Source organism: Malania oleifera, chromosome 4 (genome assembly GCF_029873635.1).
Source record: "Malania oleifera isolate guangnan ecotype guangnan chromosome 4, ASM2987363v1, whole genome shotgun sequence".
Lineage (NCBI taxonomy): Eukaryota > Viridiplantae > Streptophyta > Magnoliopsida > Santalales > Ximeniaceae > Malania > Malania oleifera.
Window position 1 is genome coordinate 10877505 of NC_080420.1, and position 22526 is coordinate 10900030.

The window sequence follows — 22526 nt, forward strand, 5'->3', positions numbered from 1 at the left end:
AATCCTCTAGAACAAAGACATACTCATTAAAAAAAAGGGCAAAAGATAGCGATCTCCTTTGAAATTTGGTAAAAAGATAAAAACCTCTTCTTAGATTTCAAAAATCTTATTAACCTCTTCTGAGTTTTCAAAAACACAATAGATCTCCTATGAGATTGGTCAAAAAGACATAAATCTATTCTCAAAAGACCATTTTTTATGTAAAATACAAGGGTGGGTTTCTCTTTTTTTGGCAACCTCAAGATAGGTCCCTATAATTCTTGAAAACTTAGCGGAAGTCCTTAAAATTTTTAAAACCTTAAGGGAGTTGGCGTATTTTGTCATCCAATCTCCATTCACTCATACTTACATTCTTTGGTTTCTTAAATCCTTTGTAAGTTGATTGAGTGTTTATATTAATAGGTTTGTTTTCTCATTCATGTTTGATTGATTTATTTTTATTGAGAGCTAAACTTAAGTATTTTTTAGAGACTTTGTTAATAAGTTTATCTTAAGAAGACTTTCATTTGATCTTCTAAGATTGCACATTCTTTGCAACATTTTGAGAAGATTGTATTTGTTTTTAGTTGCAAAATATTTTTAAAATACTTTCAAATATCTAGTGTGTTTTATCTTGATAAATCTTTGAAAAGATATTTGTTTATGTGAGAAAAATCTTTGTTACAATATTCATTGATTTATATATCTAATTGTATACAAAGATTAAACTCTTTTTATAAACCAAACTTATACATTGCTAGAACTTCATATACATATATATATATATATATATATATATATATATATATATATATTGTTTGATTGATATCTTTGTTTGAACACTTAGATTGAATACATTTTGTGACACAAAGATCATACTGATTTGCACTCTCACGCATTGATTACATCGATAGTAAATATATTTGAGAGTTGAAATACCTGACCACACTGAGCTTATATATTGAATCATCTTGAAGTATTTGTGACTGAGCGTATTTGGGTGCATATCTGCTTTATACGAAAGCACAATCACTGTACCGATATTATTTAATTGCAAAATCTGTTGTATTTCCAGGCACGAGCCTGAAGAGGGAGACTAGTTTTGGAATAGTCCCAGATTGGCTTAAACCAGGTTAGGAAAGGTAGGTGTGTCATCTTGTTAAGGTGTGTAGGTTGAGGTCAGATCCACTAATTGACCTGGTTAAGGTTGAGGTCAGCCCTGTGACAATTGATCTGGTTGTAATCGGTGCCGCTTCACTCTTAAGTGAGCTTTTAGTGGAATCATCGGGCTTGCGAGTTAGAGGCGATGACGTAAGCACAGTTAGTCGAACTTCGATAACATATTGTGTGTTTATTTATATTTTCATATCCAGCCTTCATAATTAATAATCAATGCTGCGTTTGGCACTAGGAAAAGAAAGAATATAGATTTCAGAAAAGGAATTTACTCACATTTTCCCCCTTCTCATATTTTCTTCAATCATATCATGCTATCAATGCAAGCCTTAAGAGTTGGATGCTGTGTTTTCAGTTTAATTTATCATTATTATTATTTGGTTCACACTGCATTTGAATTAGGCAATGAGATAATTAAACTTTTTAAGGGAATTTTTGTTTATTGTTCTTTGCGAAACTTCTTCAATTCAAGAATGGTCCGACTAAGGCGATGCCATGCATAGCATAGTGATTCTATCCATTCTTATAGGGAAGTGCTGGTTTTGGTGTGTGCCCCTGTCTGGACCACTCATTCAAAAAGACTAGGATATAAAATAAATATTAAATATTACCTGCTGCCATGTGTCACCACGGATGTGGTTACACACCATCCTCTATCATATCCTCTTCCCTTAACCTGGTTCAACTCCGTCAACTCTTTTTGACCCGTTCACTCTCTTCAAATCATTGAATCGGTTTGACTTTTCTTGTCCCAATTTTTTTTTAATTAATTAAATTTTAATTCATTTTAACTAGAAAAAATGAAAAAAAAAAAAGTAAAAATTTAGGAAACCAAAAAATGGAAAAAATAAAAATACTAAAATAAATAAATCAAATCAAATTCTCATAAAAATCCCAAAAAATTGCAAAAAAAGAAAATGTTAAAAATTTCTAGAAAATTTTTTCGAAAAAAAATGAAATATGAGAATGTTTTAAAGATCTTTTTTGCTTTAATTTGGTGAATTTATATTATCACTTTATCTGTATATATTTTATTTTTCATGTGTGTGCACACTAATGATAAAACAAGGGGTAAAAATGGTGCTCAAGACCTCACCTATTTTAGTTATTAGGGAGGTTTATCTAATTAGATCATCTCATTTGGAAGTTTTATTAGACATTTCTAAATCATACTTAATTTTACATTTTCTTTTGAAATTTCAATATTTATTTGACTAGCTTAGGAATTAATTGAGGACCACATGATTCAAATTAGGAAAATTTATAATTAATTATGTACCGTTCATAGAACATGTGTGTATGGGGGTGCTAATGTCTTATCCTTACATAATTGTACTCCTGATCTCAACATTGGTAAAGTGGATAGAAACTATTGGTTTATTGGTCTTAGGATTAATTTAGAAACCGATCAACGAATACTAATTACGTGAACTAATCAAACTTAAAAAAAATATAGGTTAGTGGTGACTCCATTAAACTATCAATATTATTATCACTCCTCGCCATTTCGGACCTTTCTCCAAGAGGCAACAATTTGAATTTTGAGAATCACAGCAATAGTTATTTTTTATATATTTCTAATTATTTTCATTCAACATATAATAAGAAAAAAATAAACATTCTCATAATGAAATTTGGAGGAGAGGTATTTTTAATTTATTCCTTATTATGGAATCATAAAATATTTTACATTCTTATTTACTTTATAAAAACAATATAGTTTTTTAAATAACTAATTGTAATTAGGTTACTAAAACAAATCTAGTCTTGAAAATAGATATTTCGCAAATCAAACACGATCTTAAATGATACAATTTTATTAAATGCATCGAACCATTTGTTTTTTTAGCACAAAATTAAGATTTTAAGGCCATTTTCTTAAAAGAAGGTAAGAATTTTATTCGATAAGATTAGGATGGAAAATTCAAAACACGTTGAATGATCAATTACTCGTTCACTTAAATCAAATTTGAATTTAGGAGAATATAATCTATTTATAAATAGATCAATATGAATTCGACTCATTTAGCCAACCTATATGACATCTAAGCGGAGAGCTAGAGAAATATACAAATCCATTATGAACCAAGTCAGTAGAGAGAGTAAAAATTCAAGTCGCGACATTGGGGATGATTGCGTCACACTATTATTTATTGATGAGCTCAAATCCTAGCTAGCTTGCTAGACTACAGTCCCTTGCAACCCAAGTTTCCAAAATTGTCCCTCCCTGTCCAGACCAGGACCACACGAGAAATCTACGTGTGAAAAAGATTAGCGAGCCTGGGTTAATAAACCAAGCCCAGGCTCAAGTTCACTTCCCGTTTAACCCAACAAGCACAATGTCGCCGTCCACTCGTACAACCGTCGCTTCCACCGTTCTTTTTCTCTCATTTCTGCTGCTTCTCCGCTGTGCCGAACCCAGCCTCACCTACCGCTACCAATTCTGCGGTGGCGACGCCGACAACACCACAAACGAGTTCTCCCCAAACAGCACCTTCCAATCCGATCTCAATCTCCTCCTTTCTTTGCTTTCTTCCCCCAACTCCACCCGCAACACGTCTTTCCGAAACCTCACCGCCGGCGGCAGCCTCAACAGCTCCGCTTCAGCTTCCGCTTCCGCTTCCGCTTCCGCCGCTGTCTACGGCATCTACCTCTGCCGCGGCGACGTCACCGCAGACGTCTGCCAAGAGTGCGTGGCCGCTGCGCGCACAGAGATCGTCCGGCGCTGCAAAAGGGTAAGAAGCGCCATAATCTGGTACGACGAGTGCATGTTGCGTTACTCCAACGAATCGTTCTTCTCCGTCATGGACGAAGGGCCTAGAATCTCTTTACCCGACGGAGAGAGCGTATCGGACCCGGATCCGTTTTCTCGGGTACTGGCAGACGCCATGGACGATGTAGCGACGCGTGCGGCGAAGGACGTATCTCCTCTGGAGAAGTTTGCAACGAAAGAGGCGGCCTTCTCGAGGAATCAGACGGTGTACGCGCTGGCGCAGTGTACGCCGAACCTGCCGTGGACCGACTGCAATAAATGTTTGCGAACGGCCGTCGCGTTGCTCCCCGCTTGCTGCACCGGTAAGGTAGGGGCAAGGGTTCTGATGCCCTGTTGTAATGTGAGGTACCAGGTTTACCTGTTTTATAACCGGAGCGTGGATGCATCGAGTGGGAATGGGAATGGGAAGGGCTCTGCTCTTCCTGCACCAATATTCCCTCGTCTTCCTCCCCAGGCTGTGGTTCCAAGCCCTACAGGTAAAATTCAATTAATTTAATGCACAGAAATGAGGTTTTTTCTTCAGTTTAGTTGGATTTCTTATGTTAAATATCCATGGGAGAAACTGGTACTAAAATTTCTAATTTGTTTCTTCCTGGAAAAGAGGTAAAAGATTTTTAAAAATTGCATCTGAGAAGATGAATTTTAAGATTTAGATTTCAGTTTTTATGAAATTCATAAAATTTAAGGCATCCTAGGATTTGAATATTTGTTCAATTTTAGGTTCTTATTAAAAAAAATCATTTTTTTCAGACATATGTAGTCTTTTCTCAAGTACATATGATTTTGGTATATGGAAGCCAAAAAACTGTCAGCAATAATAATAAAATTTAAGGAACAGTTCACCTTATAATTTAATTTTCTATATTTGTATTTAAAAATTTGAAGAATATCTTTTTATTATTTTAAATTTTTTTTATTTCTTAGTCTACCATGGAATTTGAATCTCATATTTTAATTTGTATAGATCATAATACAATATTAATACAAAATTATATTTAACGTTTTTCAGTCCGCACAACTTCAAATCCATGCCCCATAAATCTATGATCCCAAATATCACATTATATAATTTTCAAAAAATTAGAAAATAAATTATCTTTTTTGTAATTATTTTGAAATTTAAGGATAAAAATTAAAAAAATACAAAATTAAATTAATTCTTTATTTTTTTTTTCATTTTTAACACAAATTTTGAAAAATTAAAAATAAAATGAAATATTTATAATTTTTTATAAGACTATAAATATAAAATAAAGATAAAAATAAAATTAATTTTCATAACTTAATGAACCCTAAATAACCACATGTGAATGAAACCCTATGAGGATGTAAAAAGAGATGCAATGAGACAGAAATTGATTGCAGTTGTTTTTACCAATCTCTCATGTATTTCTAATTTAAAGTTAAAAAATTGTTAAAACTTTGTTAACTAATTATGTCATATGTTATACAACTATAAATCAAATTATTTTAATTTTAGTCGATTTCCAATTGGTAATTATATATTTGAGGTGAAATTATAAAGTTAAAGCTCTTGTAGAATTTGAATTTAGTATATAATTAATTAAAAATATGATGTTTCTTATTGTGTAATTAATTTAATAAGTTTTCTTTTAGCTATCATGACGGTCCGTAAATCATATGACATAAATTAACGTCACATATGTACACCTCATTAATACGTTCTCCTAATTTTCCAAATTTCCACATCAAACTTCTTTTGTTGATATCATGGAGTCAGATATGTGCAAATCATGGGTTTTTCTCCTTAAAACTATTCCTGTGTATTGGGGCATTCATTGTCTTGTCATGACAAATTCTTAGGTATAGCCATTTAAACAAGTGTACAATGTTATTTATAATGAAATTGATGTGGAGGAAACATAAGAAAGTTATATGAATCATATTTAGTTTTTGCTTGGGGGAATACTAACTTGAGAAATACTGATTGAGAGAATGTCATTCTAATGTTACATTTAGATTTAGGTAGGGGTGAGCAAACGGTCGGTTCGGCTAAATTCGGTTAATTAACCGAATTAACCAAAAATTTCGATTAAAGAATCCTGTTAACCGAACCGACCGAACCGTTTGGTCTCACCGAACCGAACTCGATTGAATTTATTTTCGGGTAATTCGGTTAAATGATTTTAACCGTGAAACGAGGAACGGAAGGGGGAAAGGTGTACTGGACTGTGTATCTGTCTTAAACAAGGAAAGGTGGGGGAAGGTTGAAACCTTGAAGTCCTGAGTCACTGAGTGTTGATCCATCGCCATGCCCACGCGAGGGAAGAGCCGATCGAAGAGGGATTCGGGATCGGGACGGGTCACGAACTGGGAAGACTGGAAGAGGGGCTCAGGTGAAGCCGCGAAGCCAGGAAGAGGCGATTCGCGAAGAGGGAGAACCGGAGAACTTAGAAGTGGAGATTGATGTGGAGGAAAGGTGGTTGGTTAGGGAGACGATTGGGCTCGGGCGAGCTTGATGCTAGTGAGGAGGAGCCGCCGAGCCGGGGTGGTTCTCAGTGAACTACTCTGTGCGCGAGACTGTGAGAGAATAAAAATGAGAATGAGAGGGAGCTTGTGTGCCGGTGACGATGACCAGCAACGACGATGGCGATGGTCGCCGGCGATAGCCTCGCGTGAAGATGGTGGTGCGAACTACGAACTGCGATGGATTGAGCTCGGGTGAGCGAGAGAAAGGCGGCCTTCTGACTTCTGAGTTTCTGAGAGCACTTAGAGTGAGACGGAGAGTGAGAGCCGAGAGGCGGAGAGGGAATGGTAATATAGAAGATAATAGGAATTTTTCTAATTTAATTAATTATTAATTCGGTTAATCGGTTAACCGAATTAATGTTTTCTATTCACCGAATCGAAACCCGATTCCCCGAAATATTGGAATGTATAACCGAACCGACCGAACTGGTTTTTTTAACCCAACCGAACCGACCAATTTCGGTCGGTTAATTTGGTTTTCCCCGAATTATGCTCACCCCTAGATTTAGGTCAATTTGGACAAATTTTAGTATAATTTTATATTACATCTTATAAAAATTTAATACAAATTCAAATATGAACCCTCTCCAAACATAAGGATAGAATATTGTTAGCTTTCGTGCAATCCCAAGAGGGGGGAGGGGTGAATTGGATATTTAAAAATTATCGTTTAGGTCAATTGGTTTAACAATAGTATTACACAAGTTAGGGTCAATCTATGCAATAAATAAATAAACATACACGTGCAGTAAAGTAAAATGTGGAAAAAGTAAACGATACACGCGATATGTTATCGAGGTTCGGCCAAAGTGTCGCCGTCGTCGCCTTGGCTAACAAGTACAAGAATTACAACTATAGGCTCACTTAACGGGTGGAGTGGCACCTAAAAAACTAGGTCAATTAGCACAGGGTTGACCTCAACCTTTACAATCAGGTCAATTAACACATGACTGACCTCAACCTACACAATCCTTCCGGACTCGATTACCGCCCCCTCAAGCCACACCTAGAATACAACAAAGTTCTCAATAAAATTTGCGTACAACAAATGTGCTTCTCAACTGAGCAGATATATACTACAATACGCACAGTATAACCAATACACTACCAAAAGATAGGATTTGATAAGTTAAGTATAGTTTAAGTGTCTATTCTCAAATATTTATGTAAATATTGCAATCAGTGCGTGAGAGTGTAAATGATATGATCTTTGTGTCAAATAATGATTTCAGTCACAATGCACAAACAAAGATTACAAACACACTTCAAATATCTCAACAAATAAATTTTTTCAATATAAACCACAAGAAATATTCAAAAATGATTTGCAAAATTATTTGATATTTGTATCAAGATGATAATATCAATCAAAAGATATAGCAGCAAAGATCTTCAGCACGCTAACAAATATTTCAAAATATTTTTCTCAAGATAAATTACAAGAGATATTTGAAATCGATTTGTAAAATAGTATTTATCTTCAAGCACACTTCAAATACTTTCAACAAATATTTTTCTCAAAATAAACCACAAAGGATATTTGAAATCGATTTGTAAAATATTATTTCACAACCAAAATACAATATGAACTCTAAGTATTGCAATGAAAATGTAAAATTCTAAAGTCCTAAGAAGTTTTTCTATGGAAGACTTATTTACGAAAGCCTCATAGAAAAACTAGAAGTTTACTCTCTATGAAAAATAAATTTCAATCAGAACAAGTAAGAGAAAGTTTAAACTTGTGAGATAAAACACAAAAATACTCTTACAAAAAAGTATTTGCAATATGAAAGAGTAAGAGGAGTAGTATATGACTTGAATATGAAAAATAGGCTTTTTGAGATTGTGAAGATATTTGCTAATTGTTTTACTAATCTCATGCTAATTTTTGCAAATGAAAGGGTATATATAGAGTTCCCCAAAAATATAACCGTTCAGGACTTGTAGGGTATTATTAAGATTGTTTAAAAACATTTTACCATAATTAACCATGTTTAAAAATTTAATTGCGATAAAAAATAATGTCCAACCCAAGAGCACCGGTTGACCAAAGGTGAGGTTCGGTTGACCGAGTGACTGAGTTCGGTCGACCGGACTAGGGTTCCCAAAGGCAAATTTTTCATTTTAGTGCGGTTCGGTTGACCGAGACATTTTGAACTATGAAGTTCGGTCGATTAGGTTGTTGGATTTTCACACATGGGAACTTGGTCGACCAGGGCGTTATACTAACATCCCCCCTCAAACTCAAAGGTGGTATCGAAGATGACATCCGGAGTTTGCAGACTAAAGCACGATGACGACCAGATGGATGAGCTTTCGTGAAGATATCAACCGAAGAAACTGACAAGAGGCGAAGTGTCCCATCCTAAAGATGATGACGCACAAAATGACAGTCGATCTCGATATGTTTGGTGCGTTCATGAAAGACATTGTTGTGAGCAATTTGGAAGCACTATGATTGTCACAATAAAGCAGAGTGCTTGAGGGCTGAGGAACTCCAATATCGTGGAGAAGCCAACGAAGCCAAAGAAGCTCAGAAGTAGTATCAGCGAGAGCCCGATACTTAGCCTCAGTGTTAAAGCGACCAACAACAGTTTGCTTTTTGCTCCGCCAAGAGATAAGAGAGTCACCAAATAAAAAAAAGAGAAAACTAGTGGTAGACTGACGATCAGTAGGGTCCCCTGGTGATCCTACTGACAATCACTATTCTCCTACTTTATGTTGACGATATGATCATTACTGGTGCTGATACTTCTGGTATTCATGAGCTCAAGAAATTTTTGTGTCAGTAGTTTGAGATGAAAGACCTCGGTTCTCTTCGCTACTTCCTTGGCTTAGAAGTGTCTCCAACCTTTGATGGCTACTCCTTGACCCAAGCTAAATATGCCTCTGATCTTCTCACACGTGCTGGCCTCACTGATTGTAAGATAACTGATAGGCCACTGGAACCCAGCATCAAACTCCGTTCTACTTATGGGGAGCTTCTTCCTGATGCCACTCGTTACTGACAGCTTGTTGGGAGTTTGATTTATCCCACTATCACTAGACCAGACATTGCCTATGCGGTGTACCTTGTTAGCCAGTTTATGTCGGCTCCTTGTTCCGTTCACTATGCAGTTGTTCTTCGCATCTTGTGATATGTGAAGGGCACCTTATTTCACGGCCTTTTCTTTTCCTCTCTCTCATCCTTGATGTTACAAGTTTATTCAGATGCTGACTCGGCAGGAGACCCTACTAATCGTTAGTCTACCATTTGTTTTCTTTTTTTTTTACTTGGTGACTCTCTTATCTCTTGGCGGAGCAAAAAGCAAACTGTTGTTGCTCGCTTTAACACTGAGGCTAAGTATCGGACTCTCCCTGATACTACTTCTGAGCTTCTTTGGCTTCGTTGGCTTCTCCACGATATTGGAGTTCCTCAGCCCTTAAGCACTCTGCTTTATTGTGACAATCATAGTGCTTCCAAATTGCTCACAACAATGTCTTTCATGACCGCACCAAACATATCGAGATCGACTGTCATTTTGTGCGTCATCATCTTTAGGATGGGACACTTCGCCTCTTGTCAGTTTCTTCGGCTGATATCTTCACGAAAGCTCATCCATCTGGTCGTCATCGTGCTTTTGTCTGCAAACTCCAGATGTCATCTTCGATACCACCTTGAGTTTGACTGGGATGTTAGTATATACCCCTAAAATACCCTTGTACTCATGTACCCTTGTTTGCCTCCTCGTACCCTATAAACGGGATGCCCGTGTATAGTTGTATTTGTACAAAAACATTTTAATCTTAACAACAATAGATCTAAAAATAGAAGTTTCATCCATTTAAATTAAATGATGGATAACAACTCTAGCTTGCAACGCGTCTCCAGCTCCTCACGCGTCTCCAGCTCAGCGTCTCCCGACTCCAGCACAACAATCTCCCACTTGCAGACGGAGACGCCTCCTTAACCAGTATCATAAATAAATGATGTACTCAAAATATGTCTTCAGGCATGAAGACCAACTGAAATTGAACACAACTTCAACTTCTCCGTAGTCACCACCTTAGTTAACATATCTGCTGGATTTTTGCTACCTTGGATTTTTTCAAGTGTCAACACGCCGTCCTCTATCAGAGATCTGAAGAAGTGCTAATGCAATCCAATATGCTTAGTTCTGGATTGAAATGCGGAGTTCTTTACCAGATGTATCACACTCTGACTGTCACTATACAAAACATTCCTTTCATGCTTTAATCCAAGTTTCGTTAACAAACCCTGAAGCCAAATCATCTCTTTACTGACTTTTGTCACTACTATATACTCAGCTTATGTAGTAGATAAAACAACAATCTTCTATATTTGTGACATCCAACTGACAGTTGTTGTGCTAACAATGAATATATACCCGGTGGTACTTTTGCAATGATCATATTCATGTGCAAAATCAGCATCTACAAATCCTTGGATTTTCAAATTGCTTTTGCCGCCCCCCATTGACGCTCTTGGTTTTTGTTTGTACGGAATTAACCTCGTAAATTCTTTCTTGTACTTTATTAATGTCTTTTATTATTAGTTTCTGTATTACTTTAATTTTTTTTTTATATATTCAATAGCATTAGTTGTAATATTGGTGTTTGGCACAGTTGGGGTGTCCAACACAACAGACGCCCCTGGTAATTCACCAACGTAATGTCTCAAAGGGGAAACGAATCTGTGACCTTAGGGTCTCCAAAGTAACAAGTTCGCTTTTACCATATAAGCCTGTAACTCACCAACGTAAATATTATAACTCAAAAAAAAAATTGTGTATTTGAGAAAATGATTGAATAAAAAAATGATTGAAAGCGGCCTAAATATTTCTCTTATTGGAGATAATATATATAATGAGCGTTTGTTGCAAACAAAAGCCAATTCTCATCATTAATAACCTGTTAATGCAGAAAAAAATAACTCTTCAACTAGAACGGTTATAGCCATTGCTACTCCAATTGGTGTTTGCGTGGTGCTCTTCTCTTTGTGCTATTGGATTTGGATGAGGAAAGCAAAAAAGAAAGGCAATCTTGTAAGGGAAGAACATGGTATGTAAAATGTCTTCTTCTTTCTTTTTTGGCATTCTTATGTCTATTTTTCAAAATAATTTTAATCATTAAATCCTATGCACATTTAATTTGTTAGCTTTGACATTGAAAAACTGCTCTTGTAGTGATGTTATGCATTTATAAATTGTAACACATTTAATTTCAAATTGTCCAGTTCAAATCGAATTTCCTGTTGTGGAGTCTCTACAGTTCGATTTGGATACAATTAAGGTCGCTACAAACAACTTCTCTAATGATAATAAGATTGGTGAAGGTGGATTTGGTGTGGTCTACAAGGTATGTAATAAGTTTTTATTTACTTAGGATTATTATTATTATTATTATTTTGATACAATAGTGTTTAAGGTACTTTGGGTGCTATACTAATTGATCCAATGGATTATCGAGCCTAACCCTCTACCACTGATGCCTTTTGGTCACTCAAATAGTGTCCACTAAGATAACGAGCCCACTTCGCCACTGCATCTTCAAGGCTATTGGATATAATTTACTAAAATAATGAATTTATCCCCTTATCCTTCTTCATGTCAATGCCAAGCTTTTTATGTCAATTAAGACGTCGTAATCCTCCATACTCGAACTATATATAACCTCTAGCTAATTGATAAAGTTTTGAGTTTGTCAATGGAGCAATCCATAGAAGCATGTAATTGATAACCTCTTAGTTAAATATTTTGTGAATTTCATATGAGATGAATAGGATGAAGGGACACTTGTCATTGTATTGTAATTAAAAACTCATGAAAATAGTTTAGCTTAAAATTTTCAGGGTAGGTTTTATAATGGGCAAGATATTGCTGTGAAGAGATTATCAAGAGGTTCTAGGCAAGGTGTAGAAGAGTTCAAGAATGAGGTTGTAGTGGTCGCCAAGCTACAACATAGAAATCTAGTAAGGCTTCTCGGGTTTTGCTTGGAAAAGGAAGAAAAGATGCTCGTCTATGAATATTTGCCGAACAAAAGCCTCGACTACTTTCTATTTGGTTTGGTCCATTTGAACTTAAATATTTTTTTATGCTGCAATTTATTTAAATTGTATTTTTGAGTATGGATTTCGTGCCTTGAATTTGAATTGTGTTGATTTGGATGAAATTTAATATGCTTTTGTATCTAATTTTATTCAAATAAACACAAATTCAAATTCAAGATTTGTATTCCATACTCCCAAATCAGGGTTTCATGCATGGTGGCTTGTAATTACCAAAAAAAAATTAATTAATTGAATCCAAATATCATGGAAAAATTGCTTTTAGATTTCATTTTCTCTTCAATCAAATCTAGATATTGTGTTTTCTATCTAAATATCATTGTTGATTTTCTGACTGATGAATATATAGATGTTGAAAAGCAAAGACAGTTTGATTGGCCAACGCGTTACAAGATTATCCGAGGAATTGCTCGAGGAATTCTTTATCTTCATGAAGATTCTCGGCTTATAATTATACACCGAGATCTCAAAGCTAGCAATGTATTGTTAGATGGAGATATGAACCCAAAGATTTCAGATTTTGGTATGGCAAAGATTTTCGGTATGGACCAAACTCATGGAAGTACAAATAGAATAGTTGGAACATAGTAAGTCTTGGATTGGCACCTCTACTTTTCTTCAATCTAGATCAATAGTTTGCTAGTTGTTTCATCCCCCGATAACACATAAAATCCCTGCTGAAATAAATTTACATAGAAAAATATAATGCCTTTGATCAACGACCAAAATAAAGTCGAACTTTTAATTTGCAGGTACATAATCAAGTTGCATATATAGTTTATCAATTCTTATGCTAACAACTTGTGGTTCACTGACTGTCTTAGAAACCTTTTGCATTAAATAATTGATAATGCATAATCTAACTAAATAAACCATGTTTCAAACACATCTGTGTAATTTTACTTAAATTGCTCTAATTTACAGTGGTTACATGCCTCCGGAGTATGCAATGTATGGGCATTTCTCTGTGAAGTACGATGTATATAGTTTTGGTGTCTTGATTTTAGAGACTGTGAGCGGCAAACGGTGCAGCTCTTTCCATCAGTCATCAGACAGTGCCGACAACCTTTTAAGCACTGTGAGAATTCTTTCCTCCTTTATTCTAAATTTCTAAATTTGTTTTAATGCAATGGTACTGTTCTTTAACCATTTACTATTTGTTGATGAATTATTATTGCAGACATGGAAATTGTGGAAGGATGGGGCACCCTTGGAGTTGATGGATCCCAGTCTGAGTGATTCTTATTCGAGAAATGAAGTCCTTAGATGCATTCAGATTGGTTTGCTATGCGTTCAGGACGATATGACTGCTAGACCCACCATGGCATCAGTGGTCCTTATGCTTAATAGCTTATCTGTTACTCTGCCATTGCCCCAGCAGCCTGCTTCCATTGTTCTTAGTAGATCAGAAATGGAGTTTTCCGTTACAAAGGAGAGAGAATCAGATCAATCTACGAGCAAGTCTATGTCATGGTCTGCAAACAATGCTTCGATTACAGATCTCTCTCCTCGTTAATTAATACGAGAACAAGAGTATCTTGAAAGCTGGTGTATGCTAGTAAAATGACGAACACTGAAGTTATGAGCAAGGAGGCGTCTTGACGGGATCGAAGTATAGCTGAAAGGAAAACATGAATGTTATATCTGAATTCCAAATCGTTAAGTTTAGGCAGAAGCCCTGCTCGTGTATATTTCTTAATTGTTTTAATTTGTTTAGTGTGGGATAGATCAGCGAGAGAAATTTGAAGTAAGGTGGGAGAAGGCAATCACTAGTAAGTATGCTACCAGAGTATTTAATACAATTAACATGAACTAATTAGTAGGTGAGCTCTAAAAATCGAAAAAATAAAAACAGAGTTTTGATTCTTCTTCCCCCCCCCCCCCCCTTTTTTTTGGGTGAAATCATGGTATATTTTAATATTACTAATTTATAAATAAAGTAAATGTATCTTAAGAAAGAGCATGTAGCTTAGAATAAGAAATATATCTGCACTTAATTGAGCCATTTATTTATTTATTTTGTAAATGCATAAATAATTTATATGAGTAGTATACCTTGATTTTAAGCATTTATCTATATATTTTAGATATATCTTATTTATTAAGTGCATGAATGATGAAAGGTTTAATGTGCTCGTATATAGATTCCAATTGCATTGACTCTATATAATCACTATACACAATTCTCTTCATATTACTCTCATTGTATTATCTTGAGTCTAGATAATTTGACAATTTAAGAAAGCTTTTTTTTTTAGTAAAGGCGACGCAAGGCCATACAATTCATCCTCACCACCTATTAGAAGGGTAGTCCTGTTGCACAAAATTCCTACGTATGTGAGGTCTAAAGAAGAAGCGGACCGCAATAGATGTATAGTATGCAACCTTATTTTGAATTTTTGCAAAGATTTCTAAAACATTTAACCAACCTGCAACTCCCAAACTAAAAGATTTCTAAAAGAAGTGCAAGAAATGCTTAATATAGTACCCTTAATAGGTAACCCCAATGGATGATAAAATTTACAAATCCTCTAAAATGGCCCTCACTCACCTCCTAAAACCAATGACGTTGACTCATGATATAAAGCAGATTGCTACTTTTATGAGACCACGGACAACCTTATTATTCTCAACACTAGAACAATGCTCTAGAACAAAGGCATGCTCATTTGAATAAAAAAAAAAAATGCGAAAGATAGCGACCTCGTTTGAGATTTGATAAAAACATAAAAACCTCTCTTTAGATTTCAAAAATCTTATTAACCTCTCCCAAGTTTTCAAAAATGCAATAGATCTCTTATGGGATTTGTTAAAAAGATACAAACCTCTTCTCAAAAGACTTATCTTTTTGTAAAATACAAGGGTGCGTTTCTCTCTTTTTGGCAAACCTCAGGATAGGTTCCTGTAATTCTTAAAATCTCAGGGGAGATTCTTGAAATTTTTAAAACCTCAAGAGAGTTAGTGTCTTTTGTCATTAATTTACCCTAGAAAAATATCCTCATTAATAGGGAGACCCCAAGTTGACTCACTCATTATAACGATTCCCAAAAATATGCGAGAAGTACAAGACGTCCATTGATGGGGCAGTTATCAAGTCACTCGGGTTAATGCTCTCAAATGACAGAGCGATTTACGCCTCCACTATAATGTGAACAAGAGTATCTTTAAAGCAGGTTTATGCTAGTAAAATGATGAAAACTAAAGTTATGAGCTAGGAGGCGCCTTGATAGGATCAAAGTATAGCAGAAAAGAAAATGTGAATGTTATATCTAAATTCCAAATCATTAAGTTTAGGCAGAAGTCATACTTGTGTCTATTTCTTAGTTGTTTTAATTTGTTAAGTATAGGAAAGATCAGCGAGAGAAATATAAGGTAAGGTGGGAGAAGGCAATCACTGGTAAGTATGCTACCAGAGTATTCAATACAACTAACATAAACTAATTAGTGGGTGAGCTCAAAAAATTAAAAAAAAAAAAAAAGAGTTTAGATTCCTCTTCCTTTCTTTTTTTTTTTCTTTTTTTTTTTTGGGTGAAATCATGGTATTAGTATATTATAATATTTTAATATTACTAGCTTATAAATAAAGTAAATGCATCTTGAGAAACAGCGTGTTCCTTAGAATAAGAAATATATCTGTACTTAGTTGAGTCATTTATTTTTGTATTTTGTAAATCCATGTCACGCCCATATGTGAACTTGGGACGACTAAAAAATGATGATGAAATGAAATAAAGTATGTGAATTTTGAAAATGTGATTTTCGTGGAAAATAGTGTGTAATGTAGTCGCCACTAACCTTTTGAAGTGTGATTAAAACACTTGATTACTACTCAGTTAAGGGTAGAATCGGTCTGTGCTACCAAAGTTGGGATCGGGAGTACAGTTACGCGAGAGGAAGGTATTAGCACCCCTTACGCGCCCATTCTTACGAATGGTACCTAATTAATCGAAAATTATCCCAAAATAATTCTAATAAGCCTTCTTATTTTTACTCCTTAAAAAGTGTGAAGAAAATATACAAAATAAAATACTATATAGATATTCCTTCAGAACCAATGCATACCATACTCTGAATAACTCAATGCCTCCCATGGCAATCATCGAGAACAGAAAATCGAGAAAATATGGTATGAAATACACTCTTGAGATTTTGAAATTTTGTAAAGTTTTTCAAAGTAGGAAAATACTATTTTGGGAGGTTTTTGAACTTATTCGGGATGAAAACAATTTTCTAGACTTCAAAAACATGTTTTCTAATTTTTATGGATTTTTTTGTGATTTTCTTTATATTTTTTTTCACATTTTCCCAAATTTTAAAAATAAAAAAATACAATTAAGCAAAAATAATGAGAACCAAGTCCCAAAAATATTTTTGAAATTTTCTCTTGAGTTTTCTGAATTTTTTGTGATTTTTCTGAAATTTTATAAATTTTTGTGGGTTTCAAAAGTTTAAATATAAAATAAAATAAAAGGCTAAATCGGTTTAATACTGGTTTAGAGGACCCAATCGGTTCAGGGAGAAAACCAGTCAAAGGGCAAGGGTCAACTTGTTTAAGGTCTGGACAAGACCATCAAGTCGACATGCGTTGGCTTCCGCATGGGTTGGGTGTGTTTAGGTGTGTGTGTGTGTGTGCATAGCACATATGTGTGTAGTAGATAGTGAGCATGCATGATGTGTGAATGATGCATGATGCATGTATAAGCATGAATGCATGGATATGTATATGCATGGATAAGAATGAACATGCATGTATGAAGTGTGAATGGGCATGCATATGCATGCATGCATGAATGAATAAGGACATGGATAATGATGTAATGCATGAATATATGTATGCATGGATAAGAATGAACATGCATGTATGGTACGTGAATGGGCATGCATATTGTTAATTTAGGTGTAATCCCTAGGGGGGGGGTGTGAATTGGGTATTTAAAAAAAAAATCTTTAAAACTTATTTACCAGTCAATCCCTATTTCAATGTTTAACTAATTAATGGCAAGAATTTGATGTTAATTTGAATTACTAAATCAATAAATTCCTTTTTATCCAATTAAGTGTATGTAAAGTTATTCAACAAACACAAGCAAGTTAGAAATTGAAATACGACACGGAAAATAAAAAGGATAAGGGAAGAGAGAATGCAACCACGATTTTACGAGGTTAAGCTTACCTGGCCTATGTCCTCGCCTTTGGCAACCCACTCAAGGATTCCACTATAATCCATGTTCCTTAAATTGGGATGAAACTTCTCTTACAATCCGCTGCTTACAAGAGGTACAACTCCTTCCTAATCCACTGCTTACAAGAGGTACAACTTCTTCCTCACACCCGGTTCACAACCCGAACCGTGTTTACAATTTAGGCTCAAATCTGCAAACACTCAATGTTGCTTCTAACAAAAACTGGTGAGTACAATTCAAAATCCTACTACATTGACATATGATGTAACTTGAAGCTCAGAATGTATGGAAACGATACAATCGTTTATGTATGATATGCTTCAACACAAAAAACCCTTTTTATCAAAAACTCCCAAGTAAAGAAATATTTGAAATGCTTTGGAGTATATTAGGGTTCTAGTTCACTTTATAAAGATGCACAAATATGTCTAATGTGAACTTGTTAAAAGCTTTATCTTGAATGTTTTATCAATCTATATCAAAAAACTTTTTATCAAATATTTAATCACAACCCGATCTTTGTAATATGTAAATATATACGATATGTAATTCAAAGATCAAAATACTGAATATAAGGTTTTCCAAACAAAAGATCCCTCAATAAAATAAATATTTATGAATACCAAGGATATATATTCAAGTGTTTTAATATATCAAAAATATGAATCCTTTAACTGAATACACACTTGATTCAAACCATTCAATCAATAACAAAACCTTAATCAAGTAATGATCTTGTTTAAACAAAATATGTATATGTATATGCACATTCAAGATCAACTTTTTAATACTTAATCAAAAATAGATTTTTCAATTATAAGCTCTATGAACACACTATATGTATATATGTATATATACTCTAGAATCAAAAACCAATCAACCAAAAGCTAAACAATTTTCTCAAGTAATGATCTTTTCAAAAACAATTTTTATATGTATGTGCACACTCAAGATCAAACTTTTCTAATGATGTTTAATAACAAGTAATGAGATGAGAAGTTCTTGAAAATAATAACTTGAATGATCAAACCTCAATACGAAGTTGATAATCAAGATGTATAAGAGAGATCCCTTTGAGATTCTAAATTGATTTGCCCAAGCTCGATGAGTAGAAGTTGAAGTGTAGGCAGTCGTATAACAATAAGAGCAAGTTTCTCAATATTCTTTCAATAAGATGTGTTCTTCTCTTTCTTGTGTGTCTTAACTTGGTTGTAGGGTTTAGATATTTAGTATTTATAGCATCTTACCCTTAGGATTGATCTCAACCATTGGATCAAAGAAATAGCTCGCGAGTTTGTTTAATAAAAATCTAATTTTTAAACTTTCCTGCGACTTCAGGCTACTAATGTTGAAGTTCAGGCTCCTAAAGTGACTTCAGGCGACTGAAATTCCAGGGATAGGCAACCGAAGTACCTCAGCCTTCTTGCTGTGTTTTCCCATTAACTTTTTAGGTTACCGAACTTAATCTTCAGGCTACTGAGGGTGAGTTCAGGCTCTTGAAGTCCCATTTTTTTCAATTTTCCTTTCTTTTGTTTTTTAATTAAAAATCTATTTTACTTTCTTTCTTGACTCTTTTATAAAGGTACTTTCCAAGGTTTTAAGAATATTTCTAAGTCCATGAAAGTCTCCTAATGATATACGTGAAATGTATGAATCCTAAAATCATTCTAAGTTATGTTGAGCCTTAAATTAAATCATATGAGAATGTAAATACATAAGTTCACTAAATACTCATTCCCAAGATGTTCTTGAACTTTACCGCTTGCATCTTGATTCTTGTACTCTTTGATTTCCATGGAACTTTCCAAAATGTATCAGCTTTACTTTATGGCTTCCATGACTCGTTATCTTTCCGTGCATGCTTAATATAGGTCATGTTCACAAGCTCAATGCACATATCAAATACCAAGTGATTTGTCATTATCAAAACAGGATTGGACTCGTAGAGTCAACACATATGCATGCATGCATGAATGAATAATGAAATGAATGATTATGTATGTGCACATGCATGAATGTATGTATATATGCATGTGTGTATGTGAATGGGCATGCATATGCATGCATGCATGAATGAATAATGTCATGGATGATGATGTATGTGCGCATGCATGGATGTATGTATATATGCATGTGGGTATGTGAATGGGCATGTATATGCATGCATGCATGAATGAATAATGTCATGGATGATGATATATGTACGCATGCATGGATGTATGTATATATGCATGTGGGTATGTGAATGGGCATGCATATGCATGCATGCATGAATAAATAATGCCATGGAAGATGATGTATGTGCGCATGCATGGATGTATGTATATATGCATGTGGGTATGTGAAGGTGTGTATGGCTGTGAGTGTAAATGTGTACATGAGTGTGTGTAAATACTAGGGTGTGCATGAGTGTAAGTGGTGCCAAACTTAAACTCCATAACTCAACATTTCTCTCTGGCATTTCATTAAATAGTTTGCATGCATCGGTCAAATTCCCACGTTATTAGTGCATATGAATCAACACATTTGTCGAAAGCATCAACAAAGGCATTGAAAACTATAATACTCATCTCCAAACCAATTAGGGCCACCATACCAAGAATCTGATGCAACAATTCTAGTAAACCTGAACAAATGCAAGTACCCAAAATGCTAAGTGTTAGGGTGTGACAATGTAATGGGGAAAAGGGGGAGTGAGATACTGTTATAAGTGTATTCTTTAGGGATTTGGAATGAATATATGATTATCTATGTGATCGTTTGTATGATTATTCTCTTTTTGTTGAATAATATAAGTAGCCCCTTTGATTGTGGTGTTTTGTTGCCTTGGATTGTGATGTCTCTGATGGTTATAGTCTTATTCGGTGTATAAGAATATATTGCTCGTGCGATATCCTATTGTTCCTTGGTTTTCTTAAGTATTGAGACTCACCAGGTGCTCGTGATTGCAGGCTTGAACGTGTGAGACTTGGCTGACTTGTCGAGGGAGAGCTCTCAACGAGTGCCACACGGCCCTTACTTGAGTCCCATTTTGGGGGTCCGTGACACTAAGCATAGTGGAAATCATGGAATCATAACTAACAAGGTTTGGTTTGGGCATTTTATCAAGCAGGTGGTAGAGATTTAAAATCCAAGAACATGTATAAAGGAACTCAGATTTTCAAATACCATCCATTACTTAGGCACATAACAAATACCCATCGTCCCACCAATTCAACAAAACACAGTGATGATAAGTTCAATAATCAGAGAGTCAAAAAATGCAGAGCATACCTAACTCTTAGTTTGCTAGCCGTAGTGGGTGGTTCTGAAGCCTTGCGTGAGGTACGCAGGAAGTGAGGAGGTTGGTCATGGCTGCTGGAGGGAATCAACAAGGGAACGCTGCCTCGCGCAAGGCAAAAGATGATGGAGCTACTGGCGTGTTTGCTAGAGGTGGTGTGTTGGCATGGATGAAGCGGGTGAGGTGGCCTTGCTGTTCGTTGGTTGCATGTGTTTGTGAAAAGAGCTTGGAGCGAGAGTTGTGCATGGAGAAGGGGGTGGCCGGATCTAATTAGTCTCCGAGAGAGACTAGTCGTGGGTTGGCTGTCGAAGGTGGTGACGTTGAGAAGAATCTCATTGTCGTCGTCGTCCAACACTACTTGTCGCACACTTCAGGAATCTCGGTAGATGCCAACATAGCTGCAAGAGAAACTTGAGAGGGGGAGAGAGGTCGTTTGCTCTGGTTTTTTATTTTGATGGCTGTGAAGTAGTGTTGGTGGTGCTCAGCGGTGATGATGTGGTGTTCGGCTGTTGTTGGTGTTGCAAGAGAGGAGAAGGCGGAGTTGGTAGCTGTGGCAATGGAGCAGAGGGGCCGTTATGGTATGAGAGGGTGGTGAGAAGGCTGGGACACTCACAGAGGTCCTGGGAGCAATGACAACGGGGGATGATGAGAAAGAACCAGGGGAAGAGCAAGAAAGGGTCGGAGAGAAGATGAGGTTAGGAGTGGTTTGTCAAGGAGATGAGAGATAGATGGAGGGGAGTCAACTGGCAGTGGAGGTGCTGTGATGGTTTTGGGTATGGAGGGATTTGGGGATACGACCGGAGGATGGGAGAGATGAGGGAGATGGATTTTGGTGGCTCGGTTTGCTGATATAGGGTGGTCAGAGGTGTTCGTAGAAGGTAGTGATGCCGGCGGTGGTGAGGCTGAGCAGGGAGTGTCGTGGAGAGGGAGCAGCTATGGTGGTAGTGTGATGCCCCGATTTTCATATAATTTTTTTTAAATCAATAATAAATAAATAATCATTTGTCAACAATAACATCCATAAATCGGTCACGTCAACAATCCTACTACTATTCATATGACCCGACCCGCATTGGGTACCGGGTAAAGAGTCATTTTATTTATATAACCTAACAGTGGAAGAAAATACATACTTAACAACCATAATACAATACCCAGAGTATCAACATGATTATATACATCACCATAATAGACTAAAAAATAATCCAACTCTAGGGGAATTACACCTCCCCTGGTCCAAAAACTTACCGTGCGTGTCAGAGTCCCAGCTCCCTATGGTTACGGAACTCTATCCCCTGACCTATCTCTGTCCCCTAAAAAATTTAGATAATTTTGGTGAGACACATTTCAGTAAGAAGGAATAAATTATTTACAGTGTGTGGCCATATAAGTTTAGTTATAACATGCTTTACTTTTCAAAATAACATTTCATCTGAGGAAAATACACTGGCAAATATATTCTCATAGTCATATAGATATACAACACAAGCTTTTATAAGTTTTAAAATCATTTCTCAAAATCAATCATTCCAACACATTTTTACCTGCGAAGTTCTTGATAATAAGGAAGATTACCCG

The 22526-nt window shown here is 35.6% G+C and overlaps 1 protein-coding gene across 1 annotated transcript; it reads left to right on the plus strand.

Moving 5' to 3' along the window:
• The first annotated feature begins 3427 nt into the window (after positions 1-3427).
• LOC131153502 (cysteine-rich receptor-like protein kinase 25) lies at positions 3428-14301 on the plus strand. Its single transcript, XM_058105845.1, has 7 exons — positions 3428-4404; positions 11342-11479; positions 11655-11776; positions 12270-12480; positions 12835-13072; positions 13410-13563; positions 13666-14301. The coding sequence occupies exons 1-7, from the start codon at positions 3495-3497 to the stop codon at positions 13999-14001; spliced, it is 2109 nt and encodes a 702-aa protein (XP_057961828.1). The 5' UTR covers positions 3428-3494; the 3' UTR covers positions 14002-14301.
• The last annotated feature ends 8225 nt before the right edge of the window (positions 14302-22526 follow it).